At 41.5% G+C, this 16,830-nt stretch overlaps 1 protein-coding gene across 1 annotated transcript in view; it reads right to left on the reverse strand.

The window, feature by feature from the left end:
• Nucleotides 1–16,830, reverse strand: part of LOC120424135 (protein timeless homolog) — a 150,884-nt gene that overhangs the window by 26,059 nt on the left and 107,995 nt on the right. The window contains exon 11 of the mRNA XM_039588178.2: nt 13,588–13,729. Coding sequence (XP_039444112.1) covers nt 13,588–13,729 — 142 coding nt within the window. The remainder of the gene's footprint in view (nt 1–13,587; nt 13,730–16,830) is intronic.

Consider the following 16,830-nt stretch of genomic DNA (forward strand, 5'->3'; position numbering starts at 1 on the left):
CTGCGCGTCCCCAGAGGCACTGCACTTATGAAGGCATTATTCAATTATTATGACCAATCACCCCATGCACACAAATAGCGACACAAAAGAGACGAAAATTATCGCGAAAAAACAGGACTGCGCGTCCCCAGAGGCACTGCACTTATGAAGGCATTATTCAATTATTATGACCAATCACCCCATGCACACAAACAGCGACACAAAAGAGACGAAAATTATCGAGAAAAAACAGGACTGCGCGTCCCCAGAAGCACTGCACTTATGAAGGCATTATTAAATTATTATGACCAATCACCCCATGCTCACAAACAGCGACACAAAAGAGACGAAAATTATCGAGAAAAAACAGGACTGCGCGTCCCCAGAGGCACTGCACTTATGAAGGCATTATTCAATTATTATGACCAATCACCCCATGCACACAAACAGCGACACAAAAGAGACGAAAATTATCGCGAAAAAACCGGACTGCGCGTCCCCAGAGGCACTGCACTTATGAAGGCATTATTCAATTATTATGACCAATCACCCCATGCACACAAACAGCGACACAAAAGAGACGAAAATTATCGAGAAAAAACAGGACTGCGCGTCCCCAGAAGCACTGCACTTATGAAGGCATTATTCAATTATTATGACCAATCACCCCATGCACACAAACAGCGACACAAAAGAGACGAAAATTATCGAGAAAAAAACCGGACTGCGCGTCCCCAGAGGCACTGCACTTATGAAGGCATTATTAAATTATTATGACCAATCACCCCATGCTCACAAACAGCGACACAAAAGAGACGAAAATTATCGAGAAAAAAACCGGACTGCGCGTCCCCAGAGGCACTGCACTTATGAAGGCATTATTCAATTATTATGACCAATCACCCCATGCACACAAACAGCGACACAAAAGAGACGAAAATTATCGAGAAAAAAACCGGACTGCGCGTCCCCAGAGGCACTGCACTTATGAAGGCATTATTAAATTATTATGACCAATCACCCCATGCACACAAACAGCGACACAAAAGAGACGAAAATTATCGAGAAAAAACAGGACTGCGCGTCCCCAGAAGCACTGCACTTATGAAGGCATTATTCAATTATTATGACCAATCACCCCATGCACACAAACAGCGACACAAAAGAGACGAAAATTATCGCGAAAAAACAGGACTGCGCGTCCCCAGAGGCACTGCACTTATGAAGGCATTATTCAATTATTATGACCAATCACCCCATGCACACAAACAGCGACACAAAAGAGACGAAAATTATCGAGAAAAAAACCGGACTGCGCGTCCCCAGAGGCACTGCACTTATGAAGGCATTATTAAATTATTATGACCAATCACCCCATGCACACAAACAGCGACACAAAAGAGACGAAAATTATCGAGAAAAAACCGGACTGCGCGTCCCCAGAGGCACTGCACTTATGAAGGCATTATTCAATTATTATGACCAATCACCCCATGCACACAAACAGCGACACAAAAGAGACGAAAATTATCGAGAAAAAAACCGGACTGCGCGTCCCCAGAGGCACTGCACTTATGAAGGCATTATTAAATTATTATGACCAATCACCCCATGCACACAAACAGCGACACAAAAGAGACGAAAATTATCGAGAAAAAACAGGACTGCGCGTCCCCAGAGGCACTGCACTTATGAAGGCATTATTCAATTATTATGACCAATCACCCCATGCACACAAACAGCGACACAAAAGAGACGAAAATTATCGCGAAAAAACCGGACTGCGCGTCCCCAGAGGCACTGCACTTATGAAGGCATTATTCAATTATTATGACCAATCACCCCATGCACACAAACAGCGACACAAAAGAGACGAAAATTATCGAGAAAAAACAGGACTGCGCGTCCCCAGAAGCACTGCACTTATGAAGGCATTATTCAATTATTATGACCAATCACCCCATGCACACAAACAGCGACACAAAAGAGACGAAAATTATCGCGAAAAAACAGGACTGCGCGTCCCCAGAAGCACTGCACTTATGAAGGCATTATTCAATTATTATGACCAATCACCCCATGCACACAAACAGCGACACAAAAGAGACGAAAATTATCGAGAAAAAAACCGGACTGCGCGTCCCCAGAGGCACTGCACTTATGAAGGCATTATTAAATTTTTATGACCAATCACCCCATGCTCACAAACAGCGACACAAAAGAGACGAAAATTATCGCGAAAAAACAGGACTGCGCGTCCCCAGAAGCACTGCACTTATGAAGGCATTATTCAATTATTATGACCAATCACCCCATGCACACAAATAGCGACACAAAAGAGACGAAAATTATCGCGAAAAAACAGGACTGCGCGTCCCCAGAAGCACTGCACTTATGAAGGCATTATTCAATTATTATGACCAATCACCCCATGCACACAAACAGCGACACAAAAGAGACGAAAATTATCGAGAAAAAAACCGGACTGCGCGTCCCCAGAGGCACTGCACTTATGAAGGCATTATTAAATTATTATGACCAATCACCCCATGCACACAAACAGCGACACAAAAGAGACGAAAATTATCGAGAAAAAAACCGGACTGCGCGTCCCCAGAGGCACTGCACTTATGAAGGCATTATTCAATTATTATGACCAATCACCCCATGCACACAAATAGCGACACAAAAGAGACGAAAATTATCGCGAAAAAACAGGACTGCGCGTCCCCAGAAGCACTGCACTTATGAAGGCATTATTCAATTATTATGACCAATCACCCCATGCACACAAATAGCGACACAAAAGAGACGAAAATTATCGCGAAAAAACAGGACTGCGCGTCCCCAGAAGCACTGCACTTATGAAGGCATTATTCAATTATTATGACCAATCACCCCATGCACACAAATAGCGACACAAAAGAGACGAAAATTATCGCGAAAAAACAGGACTGCGCGTCCCCAGAAGCACTGCACTTATGAAGGCATTATTCAATTATTATGACCAATCACCCCATGCACACAAACAGCGACACAAAAGAGACGAAAATTATCGAGAAAAAAACCGGACTGCGCGTCCCCAGAGGCACTGCACTTATGAAGGCATTATTAAATTTTTATGACCAATCACCCCATGCACACAAACAGCGACACAAAAGAGACGAAAATTATCGAGAAAAAACAGGACTGCGCGTCCCCAGAGGCACTGCACTTATGAAGGCATTATTAAATTATTATGACCAATCACCCCATGCACACAAACAGCGACACAAAAGAGACGAAAATTATCGAGAAAAAACAGGACTGCGCGTCCCCAGAAGCACTGCACTTATGAAGGCATTATTCAATTATTATGACCAATCACCCCATGCACACAAATAGCGACACAAAAGAGACGAAAATTATCGCGAAAAAACAGGACTGCGCGTCCCCAGAAGCACTGCACTTATGAAGGCATTATTCAATTATTATGACCAATCACCCCATGCACACAAATAGCGACACAAAAGAGACGAAAATTATCGCGAAAAAACAGGACTGCGCGTCCCCAGAAGCACTGCACTTATGAAGGCATTATTCAATTATTATGACCAATCACCCCATGCACACAAACAGCGACACAAAAGAGACGAAAATTATCGAGAAAAAAACCGGACTGCGCGTCCCCAGAGGCACTGCACTTATGAAGGCATTATTAAATTTTTATGACCAATCACCCCATGCACACAAACAGCGACACAAAAGAGACGAAAATTATCGCGAAAAAACAGGACTGCGCGTCCCCAGAAGCACTGCACTTATGAAGGCATTATTCAATTATTATGACCAATCACCCCATGCACACAAATAGCGACACAAAAGAGACGAAAATTATCGCGAAAAAACAGGACTGCGCGTCCCCAGAAGCACTGCACTTATGAAGGCATTATTCAATTATTATGACCAATCACCCCATGCACACAAACAGCGACACAAAAGAGACGAAAATTATCGAGAAAAAAACCGGACTGCGCGTCCCCAGAGGCACTGCACTTATGAAGGCATTATTAAATTTTTATGACCAATCACCCCATGCTCACAAACAGCGACACAAAAGAGACGAAAATTATCGAGAAAAAAACCGGACTGCGCGTCCCCAGAAGCACTGCACTTATGAAGGCATTATTCAATTATTATGACCAATCACCCCATGCACACAAACAGCGACACAAAAGAGACGAAAATTATCGAGAAAAAACAGGACTGCGCGTCCCCAGAAGCACTGCACTTATGAAGGCATTATTCAATTATTATGACCAATCACCCCATGCACACAAATCGCGACACAAAAGAGACGAAAATTATCGCGAAAAAACCGAACTGCGCGTCCCCAGAGGCACTGCACTTATGAAGGCATTATTCAATTATTATGACCAATCACCCCATGCACACAAACAGCGACACAAAAGAGACGAAAATTATCGAGAAAAAAACCGGACTGCGCGTCCCCAGAGGCACTGCACTTATGAAGGCATTATTAAATTTTTATGACCAATCACCCCATGCTCACAAACAGCGACACAAAAGAGACGAAAATTATCGAGAAAAAACAGGACTGCGCGTCCCCAGAGGCACTGCACTTATGAAGGCATTATTCAATTATTATGACCAATCACCCCATGCACACAAACAGCGACACAAAAGAGACGAAAATTATCGAGAAAAAAACAGGACTGCGCGTCCCCAGAAGCACTGCACTTATGAAGGCATTATTCAATTATTATGACCAATCACCCCATGCACACAAACAGCGACACAAAAGAGACGAAAATTATCGAGAAAAAAACCGGACTGCGCGTCCCCAGAGGCACTGCACTTATGAAGGCATTATTCAATTATTATGACCAATCACCCCATGCACACAAACAGCGACACAAAAGAGACGAAAATTATCGCGAAAAAACCGGACTGCGCGTCCCCAGAGGCACTGCACTTATGAAGGCATTATTCAATTATTATGACCAATCACCCCATGCACACAAACAGCGACACAAAAGAGACGAAAATTATCGAGAAAAAACAGGACTGCGCGTCCCCAGAAGCACTGCACTTATGAAGGCATTATTCAATTATTATGACCAATCACCCCATGCACACAAACAGCGACACAAAAGAGACGAAAATTATCGAGAAAAAACCGGACTGCGCGTCCCCAGAGGCACTGCACTTATGAAGGCATTATTAAATTTTTATGACCAATCACCCCATGCTCACAAACAGCGACACAAAAGAGACGAAAATTATCGAGAAAAAACAGGACTGCGCGTCCCCAGAGGCACTGCACTTATGAAGGCATTATTCAATTATTATGACCAATCACCCCATGCACACAAACAGCGACACAAAAGAGACGAAAATTATCGCGAAAAAACCGGACTGCGCGTCCCCAGAGGCACTGCACTTATGAAGGCATTATTCAATTATTATGACCAATCACCCCATGCACACAAACAGCGACACAAAAGAGACGAAAATTATCGCGAAAAAACAGGACTGCGCGTCCCCAGAGGCACTGCACTTATGAAGGCATTATTCAATTATTATGACCAATCACCCCATGCACACAAACAGCGACACAAAAGAGACGAAAATTATCGAGAAAAAACAGGACTGCGCGTCCCCAGAAGCACTGCACTTATGAAGGCATTATTCAATTATTATGACCAATCACCCCATGCACACAAATCGCGACACAAAAGAGACGAAAATTATCGCGAAAAAACCGGACTGCGCGTCCCCAGAGGCACTGCACTTATGATGGCATTATTCAATTATTATGACCAATCACCCCATGCACACAAACAGCGACACAAAAGAGACGAAAATTATCGAGAAAAAACAGGACTGCGCGTCCCCAGAAGCACTGCACTTATGAAGGCATTATTCAATTATTATGACCAATCACCCCATGCACACAAACAGCGACACAAAAGAGACGAAAATTATCGAGAAAAAAACCGGACTGCGCGTCCCCAGAGGCACTGCACTTATGAAGGCATTATTAAATTTTTATGACCAATCACCCCATGCTCACAAACAGCGACACAAAAGAGACGAAAATTATCGAGAAAAAACAGGACTGCGCGTCCCCAGAGGCACTGCACTTATGAAGGCATTATTCAATTATTATGACCAATCACCCCATGCACACAAACAGCGACACAAAAGAGACGAAAATTATCGCGAAAAAACCGGACTGCGCGTCCCCAGAGGCACTGCACTTATGAAGGCATTATTCAATTATTATGACCAATCACCCCATGCACACAAACAGCGACACATAAGAGACGAAAATTATCGCGAAAAAACAGGACTGCGCGTCCCCAGAGGCACTGCACTTATGAAGGCATTATTCAATTATTATGACCAATCACCCCATGCACACAAATAGCGACACAAAAGAGACGAAAATTATCGAGAAAAAACAGGACTGCGCGTCCCCAGAAGCACTGCACTTATGAAGGCATTATTCAATTATTATGACCAATCACCCCATGCACACAAATCGCGACACAAAAGAGACGAAAATTATCGCGAAAAAACCGAACTGCGCGTCCCCAGAGGCACTGCACTTATGAAGGCATTATTCAATTATTATGACCAATCACCCCATGCACACAAACAGCGACACAAAAGAGACGAAAATTATCGAGAAAAAAACCGGACTGCGCGTCCCCAGAGGCACTGCACTTATGAAGGCATTATTAAATTTTTATGACCAATCACCCCATGCTCACAAACAGCGACACAAAAGAGACGAAAATTATCGAGAAAAAACAGGACTGCGCGTCCCCAGAGGCACTGCACTCATGAAGGCATTATTCAATTATTATGACCAATCACCCCATGCACACAAACAGCGACACAAAAGAGACGAAAATTATCGCGAAAAAACCGGACTGCGCGTCCCCAGAGGCACTGCACTTATGAAGGCATTATTCAATTATTATGACCAATCACCCCATGCACACAAACAGCGACACAAAAGAGACGAAAATTATCGAGAAAAAACAGGACTGCGCGTCCCCAGAAGCACTGCACTTATGAAGGCATTATTCAATTATTATGACCAATCACCCCATGCACACAAAGCGCGTCCCCAGAAGCACTGCACTTATGAAGGCATTATTCAATTATTATGACCAATCACCCCATGCACACAAACAGCGACACAAAAGAGACGAAAATTATCGAGAAAAAAACTGGACTGCGCGTCCCCAGAGGCACTGCACTTATGAAGGCATTATTAAATTTTTATGACCAATCACCCCATGCTCACAAACAGCGACACAAAAGAGACGAAAATTATCGAGAAAAAAACCGGACTGCGCGTCCCCAGAGGCACTGCACTTATGAAGGCATTATTCAATTATTATGACCAATCACCCCATGCACACAAACAGCGACACAAAAGAGACGAAAATTATCGCGAAAAAACAGGACTGCGCGTCCCCAGAGGCACTGCACTTATGAAGGCATTATTCAATTATTATGACCAATCACCCCATGCACACAAACAGCGACACAAAAGAGACGAAAATTATCGAGAAAAAACAGGACTGCGCGTCCCCAGAAGCACTGCACTTATGAAGGCATTATTCAATTATTATGACCAATCACCCCATGCACACAAATCGCGACACAAAAGAGACGAAAATTATCGCGAAAAAACCGGACTGCGCGTCCCCAGAGGCACTGCACTTATGAAGGCATTATTCAATTATTATGACCAATCACCCCATGCACACAAACAGCGACACAAAAGAGACGAAAATTATCGAGAAAAAACAGGACTGCGCGTCCCCAGAAGCACTGCACTTATGAAGGCATTATTCCAGAAAAAAAACCTAATATTTTTTTCATACAAATTAATCTTGTTATACAAATTCCTTAGATGCAATTCACAAATCACGTGATCGTTGTTAGGATATTTCAACCCGTTTGTGGACAATTAACATATATGAAAAAACTTTGATTTTATTTGGAGCTTGCACAATCAAAAGCTTTTACGTAGGGAGTAGTACTATGGGTTTGTAAATGGCCCCTTAAATAAATACCAAAAAACATTTTCAGAGCATTTTGACTTATGGAAGCCATAAAATGGTGTAGGAAATGTATATTGCCCAATTTAAATTTTATTTAAAATTTTTGTCACAAACAAAAGTCTATGTGGTTTATGAATGACCCCTAACATATTAACTAAATTTACCTAAAAAAAAATTATATTCAATCTATTTAAAGGAGCTAAAATTATTTTAAATATTTATATTTATTTACTCAGTCTAGCGCTAGGTTTAATCATACTACTTTTTTTTTTTCAATATAAATAGGGTAATAAAATTATGTGTAAACATGCTATTTGCTCATTCAAAAACTAATTGTATTTGCACAACATACCAGGATTTTTGTGCCTGGCATGCTAATTCCTAATATTTGCCCAAAGATCCTTTTAACGTTCATTTTCATTAAGCCCACACTGGATATCAATATAAAACGATCATTAATTTTAATTAACCTACAGCCTTCCTGTCCCATGCATACAATACCACCAGTCAGCATGGTTCCACACAGCCAGCCTTATTTTGTTTGCTCAACAATAATCTCCGTTCAAAATGAAAGCGATTAAATTAAATGTCTATTTTAGCAGCTCTGCCCGGCTCTTTTGCGCCACCCCCAAATTTCCCTCTCTCAAATAATAGCAGTTTAAAGGTAGTCAGTATACCTCCTCCCACCCCAACAACATCACCCTAACGTAGATGACGAAACTCGGTCACCCAGGGGAACGAGGGTGGTGGGACATGATTAATTATTACGCTATCATTAACCTAATTTTTAATTGACTTTATTTTTTGCGCTGCTGGTGCTGCTATGTGGGTGGCTATGATTTTTTCCACTCCGATCGCGGTCACATTATCGGTGGCCGTGAAAGTGAGAAACAACCTTCGACAAACCAATTAAAATGCATAATCAGTTGAGTTACATGAGAGGGTGTGGAGGGATGCTGCGGGGATAGAGAGCGTGGTAATAGATAGCACTTTACTGGTGAAATCGAGTGCCATTGGTTATCCCCCTTCAGGCTGCTGTCAGTTTTGCTAACGATCCTGACACCGGCACTGGCTCATCCAATATGAAAACTAATCAGGTTTGAACTTGACTTAATGCGATTAAAAATATGGCGTTGATTGAACTGTGAAAAAAATGGTTCTGCCGGGATAAAAAATGTCAGCACTGATGGTAACTTGAAATTACGTGAATTTTATCAACAATTGCATCAAAGTATCCAAAGTGATTTCCCAATCCCATAAAAGAGTCCACGTGGTTCATGGATGGCCCCTTTTCAACTGACCGAAAATTTTATTTTTATTATTTTAGATTAAGTTGAAGGTTCAACCTTCAAGGCAAGATTTTCTGCCATTTTCTCATAGCTGTTTTAAACTGTTGGGGATATGCCAAGAGAAAAATGAAAACATGAAATACAATTTGGAGTATTTTTTCCAAAAACTCTAATTGTTCGCTTATTACCTTGGCGTTCTTTATTGCGGGATTCCTACTCGATGACTCCTACACCTGGACTGAGCTAACGACTTAACCTCTAGGTTAGGCCGGGACATTTACATCCCAATCCGACGGAAGGCGTGATCAGACATATCTCGTTTCGAAAAATGCCGCCGCACGGAGAACAAAGAGTTCCCCAGATCGTGAACAAGCGTTCATGAAGAAGAAAACGCGTTTCTGACAAACGTACCATGGGATTTGAAAATTTTGTTCGTAATTCCCATCTTTATGAACGCTTGTTCACGATTTTAGGAACTCTTTTTTCTCCACGCAGTGGCATTTTTCGAGACGAGATTTGGTCACCCCTAGGTCTGACTCAATGCCATCATCATACGACCACGTGCTGCGTTTGTTTGTCACCAATGCTGCTGCTTGAATGTGAGACGAAGGGAGGGGGGATGGTTTTGACATTATCAAGCCCCATTTGACCCACCGACTGTTTTGACTGTCGTTTCCAATATTCGAGTCTAGTAAGGAACAGACAGTACACATTTTAACGACTATTTATACAATGTCTATCATATAAGTTTAAGACTCTTTTTTCAACAAGATCGAGGGACAAGGCCATAACACAAAATTTGGTTTGCCTTTACTCAAAAGTGTTAATTCAAACATTCCTAACATAAATAAAATTGAATGGAACGACATATTTTCAATATTACCACGAAAAATAAAAATTACCCAGGATAATGAAGATCCCCTTAAAATCCCCTCAGAGGGCACAAAACGGTAACAAAAAATGTCCCTAGGAATCCTGACTGGCTCGTTATGTCCCCAAATAAAAAAAAAGCAAAAACTTTTCAAAACATCCCCGGGCAGCACCAGGATGGATGCTGCTTGTTTGGATAATTTCCCCTCTATGAGTCTGTTCGTCCGTCCGTCAGACCTGTCTGTCTGTTGTGTGCCAGATTCATGATGTCAACCTCAGCAGGCCTCGCCTCTCTCCACCTCCACGTTCACGTGTCGTTATGCTCGTTGTTTTTATTTCACACCAGGACCTTTTTCGGTGCCGATGTTGTTGTTGTTGTGATGTTTTCCCTCGTGACGGGAAAGAAACAAAAAATTAAGAGGGATGGCACGAGACAAGATGTAATCAGAAAGCCGGAATAATTAGATGATTAGCACTCTTTATGAATTTAGATCGCTTTCATTTAGAAATGGATCTGAGCTTTGGGAGAATTAAGGATTTCTTTGTCAAAGTTGGTTAGCATTGTTTTATAACTCTACGGCGAAAAAGGTTTACGTATGTTATAAAAATGCATGCAGTGTTTTATTTAATTTCGTAATTCAAATACGAATCAATTAGGGAAGAGTGAGGTGACTTTCTCAATTAGGCAGTCTTAGAGTATATAAATGTGATCAAAGTTGGGTACATTTGTCAAAATCAATAGTTTTTAATTTTTAGTTACAAGATCAAAACCATCCACATAAATGACCCCCAGGTCTTTCCAAAAGCTTGAATGGGGAGGGCACCCAAACCTCTTTCTACTCTAAAGAACCTCCCACCCCAGGGTTTGAACTGACGACCTTTGGATTGCGAGTCCAACCATTGCCAGCGATGCCACCGGAGCAGGCTTGGTTTGGTGTGTTGTTTGTCTTCATAGCAGGGCGACGACTCCCACACCTGGAATGACTTAACGGCCTAACAACAACTAAGGCCGCGACCGACGTTTTACTCCCCCATCCGATGGAAGGTTGTAGCAGATGGGAATCTAACCCATGATCATCCGCTTACAAAGCGAACAGCGCCTGCTGAGTTACAAGATAGCAGACCCTAATTGCTTATTTGCAAAACTGACAGCTCAAATCAAAAAGACAACAGCGATTCTTACATAAAAATGGCGTTTCAGCACAATTCTGCGTAGTTTTTACAGAAAATTTGTGAAAACTAGCTACAAGCGACAGCTTGGATTTTTTAACAGGTCGATTTTTTTTTAAAATTTTGTATGTTGGTACTTTTGTATTTGCAAATAAAAAAAATGAGTATGTTAAAGCAATCTTAGCGATTCCTTAAATAGGTATCAAATTTCTCCACTCTCCCCTATGATACACATTTGATGGTGGCAATTTATTTCTTTCGCAACACAATACAACACTCCATAGCACATAATGAATTTTTCAAAATGGCTCATAAACATGAACAAACGACTCTTCATTTCATAACGTCTAATTCTATCCCGCGAAAGTCAATCTCCCCCGGGGTCCTCCCGGGCCAAACTCCGAACACAGCGAAGCCACCAAGGATTCAAAACAAATTATGCCCCGCTAATTATGTCTCGCGAGCTTTTGTGAGTGACGCGTTGATTAATTAATGGTTTGAGCGCGAATAAAATCCCTCCTTGCTTTTCCCCCACTTTGTAACGGGCGAGCGAACAAATTTATGATTAATATAAAATGCACTTATTGTTTGTTCCATCTCCCTTGTGTTTCCATTTCTCGTGCGGGGGTAAAAGTTTAACGACTTGGGCGTACAACGCCACGAAGATCTCGGGAGAATTGTTGTATCAAGTTGTGGGAAGCTTCATTAGGGTAGAAAACATCGGTGTACCTTTGTTGTGATTTAATTAAAAATTTAATAGATTTTGTGTGTCAAAAATTTGGATGACGCCTGGTAAAAAACTGTTAGCAATTGTCTTTCTGAGGATACCAGAAACAGATGAAAAATATTTGTTGGATCGATATCGATCTTTGATACACGTTGAAGATATTTATTTTTCTTCTTTGAGCAAAGAACTTTTCCTAATAAGAATCCCCACCCAGTTACGCCGATGATTTACCAAAACCTCCCCCAAAAACTCTTTAACAACATAGGAAACCCATTCTGCCTTAATCCGTTTTTTATGTTTCACTTTTCGACCGACGCCGTCGTCGCGACGCTTCTTCGGCGTCGTCGTCAGCTAGGCTATTAGGCAAACAAAACTCTCCTTCTCAAGAGTCTCGCCGCCACAACCAGAGTCAACATAAACAGCGCCGCGCGAAAGTGTAATTGAGTGTGCTGCGGAGTTTGGAATCGGAAAAGGGGATTCAAATAGGCGCAACCCTTTTTATCCAAAAAATGGGGGTTGGGGGGAAACGATGGGGTTAAAACAGTCAGTCAACTCAATGGTCTTTGTCTCGTTTGTACAGCATCCATTTTTTGGCAAAGAGTGGAAACAAATATCGGGTTTTTTTTTGCGTAGAATGGAAGGAAAATATGCCGACAATGCAAAAAAGAAGGTTTTGTTTTTCCGACAGCAAAGGAATTTCAGTTTATAACCATTGGTTGAAAAAGGGACGAATGCTGTTAATGATTTAAAAGGAAACGCGAGCAACAAATTGGCAACATTAAAAATTATGAAAAAGGCATCCATTAAACAAAAGAGAACGGTGGTATTGCCATTTCAGATTTGAACAACGGAGCTTGACTTTGCTTGACATGCTACAATCTAGAAAATACCCCGGTTTGCCACTTTTTCGATTGACACTTTTATAGTTTGTACCCCGTTGTTTGGTCAAAGTCGTACACTATCAAACATGTGAACTTCGTGTAAAAAGGGTGTCAAACTAAAAAGTGACCCCGTGACAGTTGGTGTCAAACCATCGAGGTTTGACTCACTGCATGATTTTTTGAAAATATTTCATCCAATTTCGGTACATTGTTCGAATTTAAAGCACCATGTAGCTTCAGCAAAATGTACTGCAAACTTATTTCTATGGAGGAGCATGATACTTTAAATTCGATTAATTTATTGAAATTTTGAACAAAAACAAACCCATTTTTCATTGAAAAAAAATGCAGCATCCTCCGCTCTTTGATTTTCAAAAAATCAGTCTAATGATGACACCAGCCAAGAAAGTTAAAATCCACTCATTATTTCTGATGAGCCGGCAGCAGTGTCGATGATAAAAGGCGATGACGGTTGGAAAAGTAAAAACTTCCTATCAGGATCAGACAATCAGTCACAATTCGGCGACAAGGTTCATGGGACGAGAGGGGAAAATCTCGCCGCCTTTTTTTATGATTGCACTTACTTGAAACAACATCGCTGGCATTTTACAACCCACGGCAATCCGATGGAGCAAGGTGACGGCAGCCTTCAGCGACCCGGACGGAATCTGCTCCCAGTCGGCGAGGGCCAACGTGCAGGCCCGGACCACTTTCGGGTTGAGCAGTCTGTGTGGATGGGAGAGGATTGGAAGAGAAAGATTGTATTTGATTAATTGAAATTTTTTGGACTGACGCTGATGGCCGACTGACATGATGCAGATATGGGGTGTATTCTAAGAAGAAAAATAGAAGAATGTAATTTGTGCATTTTTTCATGATTGAAGAAGGAAATACACAGTTAAACTAAAAACATTTCTTGATTATATCTGTGTGGCAAAATTTAACTACTTATGCTAACGGTGACAGTTATGCTCATTGTAGCGCACTTCCTGAAACATGAACCATCTTCCTGAATCAGTTAGCACAAACAGAGCAAAACAAGACGGCATATGGCTTATAACTTTGCCAAAATTACACACCACAGACAGAAAAGGGTTTTGCAAGACAGTTAAGAAGCTGTGCGCGCCGACGACGTTCATTCCGGCTGCAAATATATTTGAATAAAGTTGTTTTAACGAAATTTATTAACAGGATTAAATTTATATTATTAGTTCGTTCCACCGAGCCAGGCGCAATCTAAATTTGGGTTTGTGTATGTGAGCTTGTATGTGCCTTGTTAACATAGAACGTCTGCGGGATTATTATTTGAGCCCATGTCTAGGGGGAAAGCACACATTCACAGCAGCAGAGGTACTCTCGATTCCATATGGGTTGTGTTTGTGCTCACCCGGGAAACGGAACAAAACCGCTCGAGTGTTATTAAAACGAACGTTGCCAGATTGTCGGAAGCCGGCCGCCGGGATTAGGACTCCAAACAACAGCTTCGCCAAATGTTGAACATGCACACTGACTGACTCCCCGATGCTGCCATCATGGGTTGTCAGACAAATGGACGTATAAGTGTATTATTTCAACGAGGTTTAAATTAACGAACGTTTTGAAAAAAATCTAGCAAAACAATATAATTGGCCAATGTCGAAGATTAAACAAAGGGTCTATCCTGCTCATTCCTAGTTTGAATATCAACTGACATGAGCAGGACAGACTCATTGTTTACACTTCGACATTTCGTTTGCTTTAAATAACTGAATTTAAACCGGAAAACTTCCTCCATCTCTTTTCAGTTTTTTCATACAAAAATCAAATACCAAGTGGTTTTTGAATGCCCCCTTAAATTAAATGACAGAGCTCACAAAAAAAACGGACTAAAATTTTGAAAGCTGTTAGAACATCAATGTCTGCATGTCTGTGGCCCCAACCACATCCCATGAGTGTTTGTTTGTGGAGGGCAAAGGGTGGTAATTTGGCGCGCCAGTGCCAGTTTTGGTGGAAGGATTTTCCCGGGTTCTCACCCAGCCCCTCCACTGCGACGATGCGGCATGCGAGGCATCAAAACAACATCATCATTGGCACACAAACACAAACAGCACAAAAGTCACCTGTTCAAACAGCACAGCACAAGCGCGCCAATATCCGTCGCACGAAGGCTGGCGGAGGCACCAATGTCAATTTGTATTTATGTGTATTTGCACATTATTTTGGTTTTAAAAGGTTTTAATATTCGGCTTTTGAGGGAAACGCCACCCAGACGACCCACGTAATCTGCTCCAACCGACAGCGAATGGTTTGGCGGGGCATTTCACGTCACGTTTCATGTTATTACCCCTTTCACGACATATGCAGTATTACAGCAGCATCAGAGGAAAGCCTTAGTACCAATGTTGGGTGAATTGGGTTGGAAGAGATTACGCTCAGTTGAATTGTAACCTTTTCGGTTGCGGATATGGCTAATAAAGACTAATTTTGTAAAGACATTGATGGGCGACCTACTTTTTTGATTGTGAAAAAATTGTTTAAGCTTTAACCAGCACTGAAGTAATTTTTTTTAATAGTTTCCAGTACAAATACAGAACGTTCGCTTTCTTTAAAAAAATCTAGCCCTTAAAGAATTTACCTTTTAGATACCATGAAAAATTACCCTCATCCCCCCTCCTCTTCCCGTTCCTCCTTCTCTACATAATACTTGACAGAGCTATTTATGTTTACGACACGTTTCACCGTTTACCATTGTTTCTGAAACGATTCTTCATTTTTGCCAACATTTTGTCGTGTTTACACTTTGTTGCCACATGTAAATTTTTGACGTTTCAAGAGTAACATATTCCAGCGCTAATTTCAGTGTTTGACCTTGAATAAACAAAAACAAACATGCGTTACGTATAAAGTAACAATTCAGTCTTGGCTCGACTGATCAGTCTAAAAATTCTACCATAGTTTGGTTGAATTTGGTACAGGGAATCATGAAAAACAACAAATAATGCCCTATCTACAATCGCTTATTTGACAACAGTTAAGTTGTCTAGAAAAGCTGTTTAGAAAAAGGACGTTACTTACTACCGTTATCTACAATCAACTTAGGAAACTTGCTGGCCTATTATACGTTGCAATGCAGTTGTTTGTTTACCTTTGATATGAAAACTGAAAGCGTAGATATTGAAATATTGCAAAACTTTCGTCATGTCACTTATTAACATACTTGTCCATTGCAGAAGATCAGATTCCATTCCATGGATCGAAATTCCTATGCTGATTGAAGATAGGTCATAAAACAAACCGTACTCACGTGTGGCAAACCCCGTTTTCACATTTGGGCAAATGAAAGAGCGTCTTAAGCTCAATTTCGTCAAAAATGTACATTTGACAACAAAGCACGACCACGCCGATTTGCTGCCACTCAAAACCGTTGCTATTTAACGTCTCAAATCTCTTCAGGTCGGATTTGTGCCACACATGTGTTGGCTACTAGAATAAATCATAAAACAGAAGCATTGTTTCTTGCTTGGTTTTATGCGACACTTGAAACTCTCAACCAGAACCAGAATTCAGAATTGTTTTGATAAAACCAACATACAGCTTTACTTGGGATCCTGATCCTGCGGGAATGTCACACCCACCGCGCGATTTCTGTTTTCGAAACATTCTCTTTCACGGCAACATCCTGCACAGAAATGTCGCGAGGTAGTTCTTTGTCGCCGCGAATTTCATACTTGGAAGAGTGGTTTGAGGTTATACCCACATGTGCTGCTGCACTGGATGTTTTAACCTCACTCTACCACAAATGATGGAATGGGTGCTCCTCATCCCAACCCCCCTTCCTTGGTCCAAAT

This window comes from Culex pipiens, chromosome 1, assembly GCF_016801865.2.
Source record: "Culex pipiens pallens isolate TS chromosome 1, TS_CPP_V2, whole genome shotgun sequence".
In the NCBI taxonomy this organism is placed as follows: Eukaryota; Metazoa; Arthropoda; class Insecta; order Diptera; family Culicidae; genus Culex; species Culex pipiens.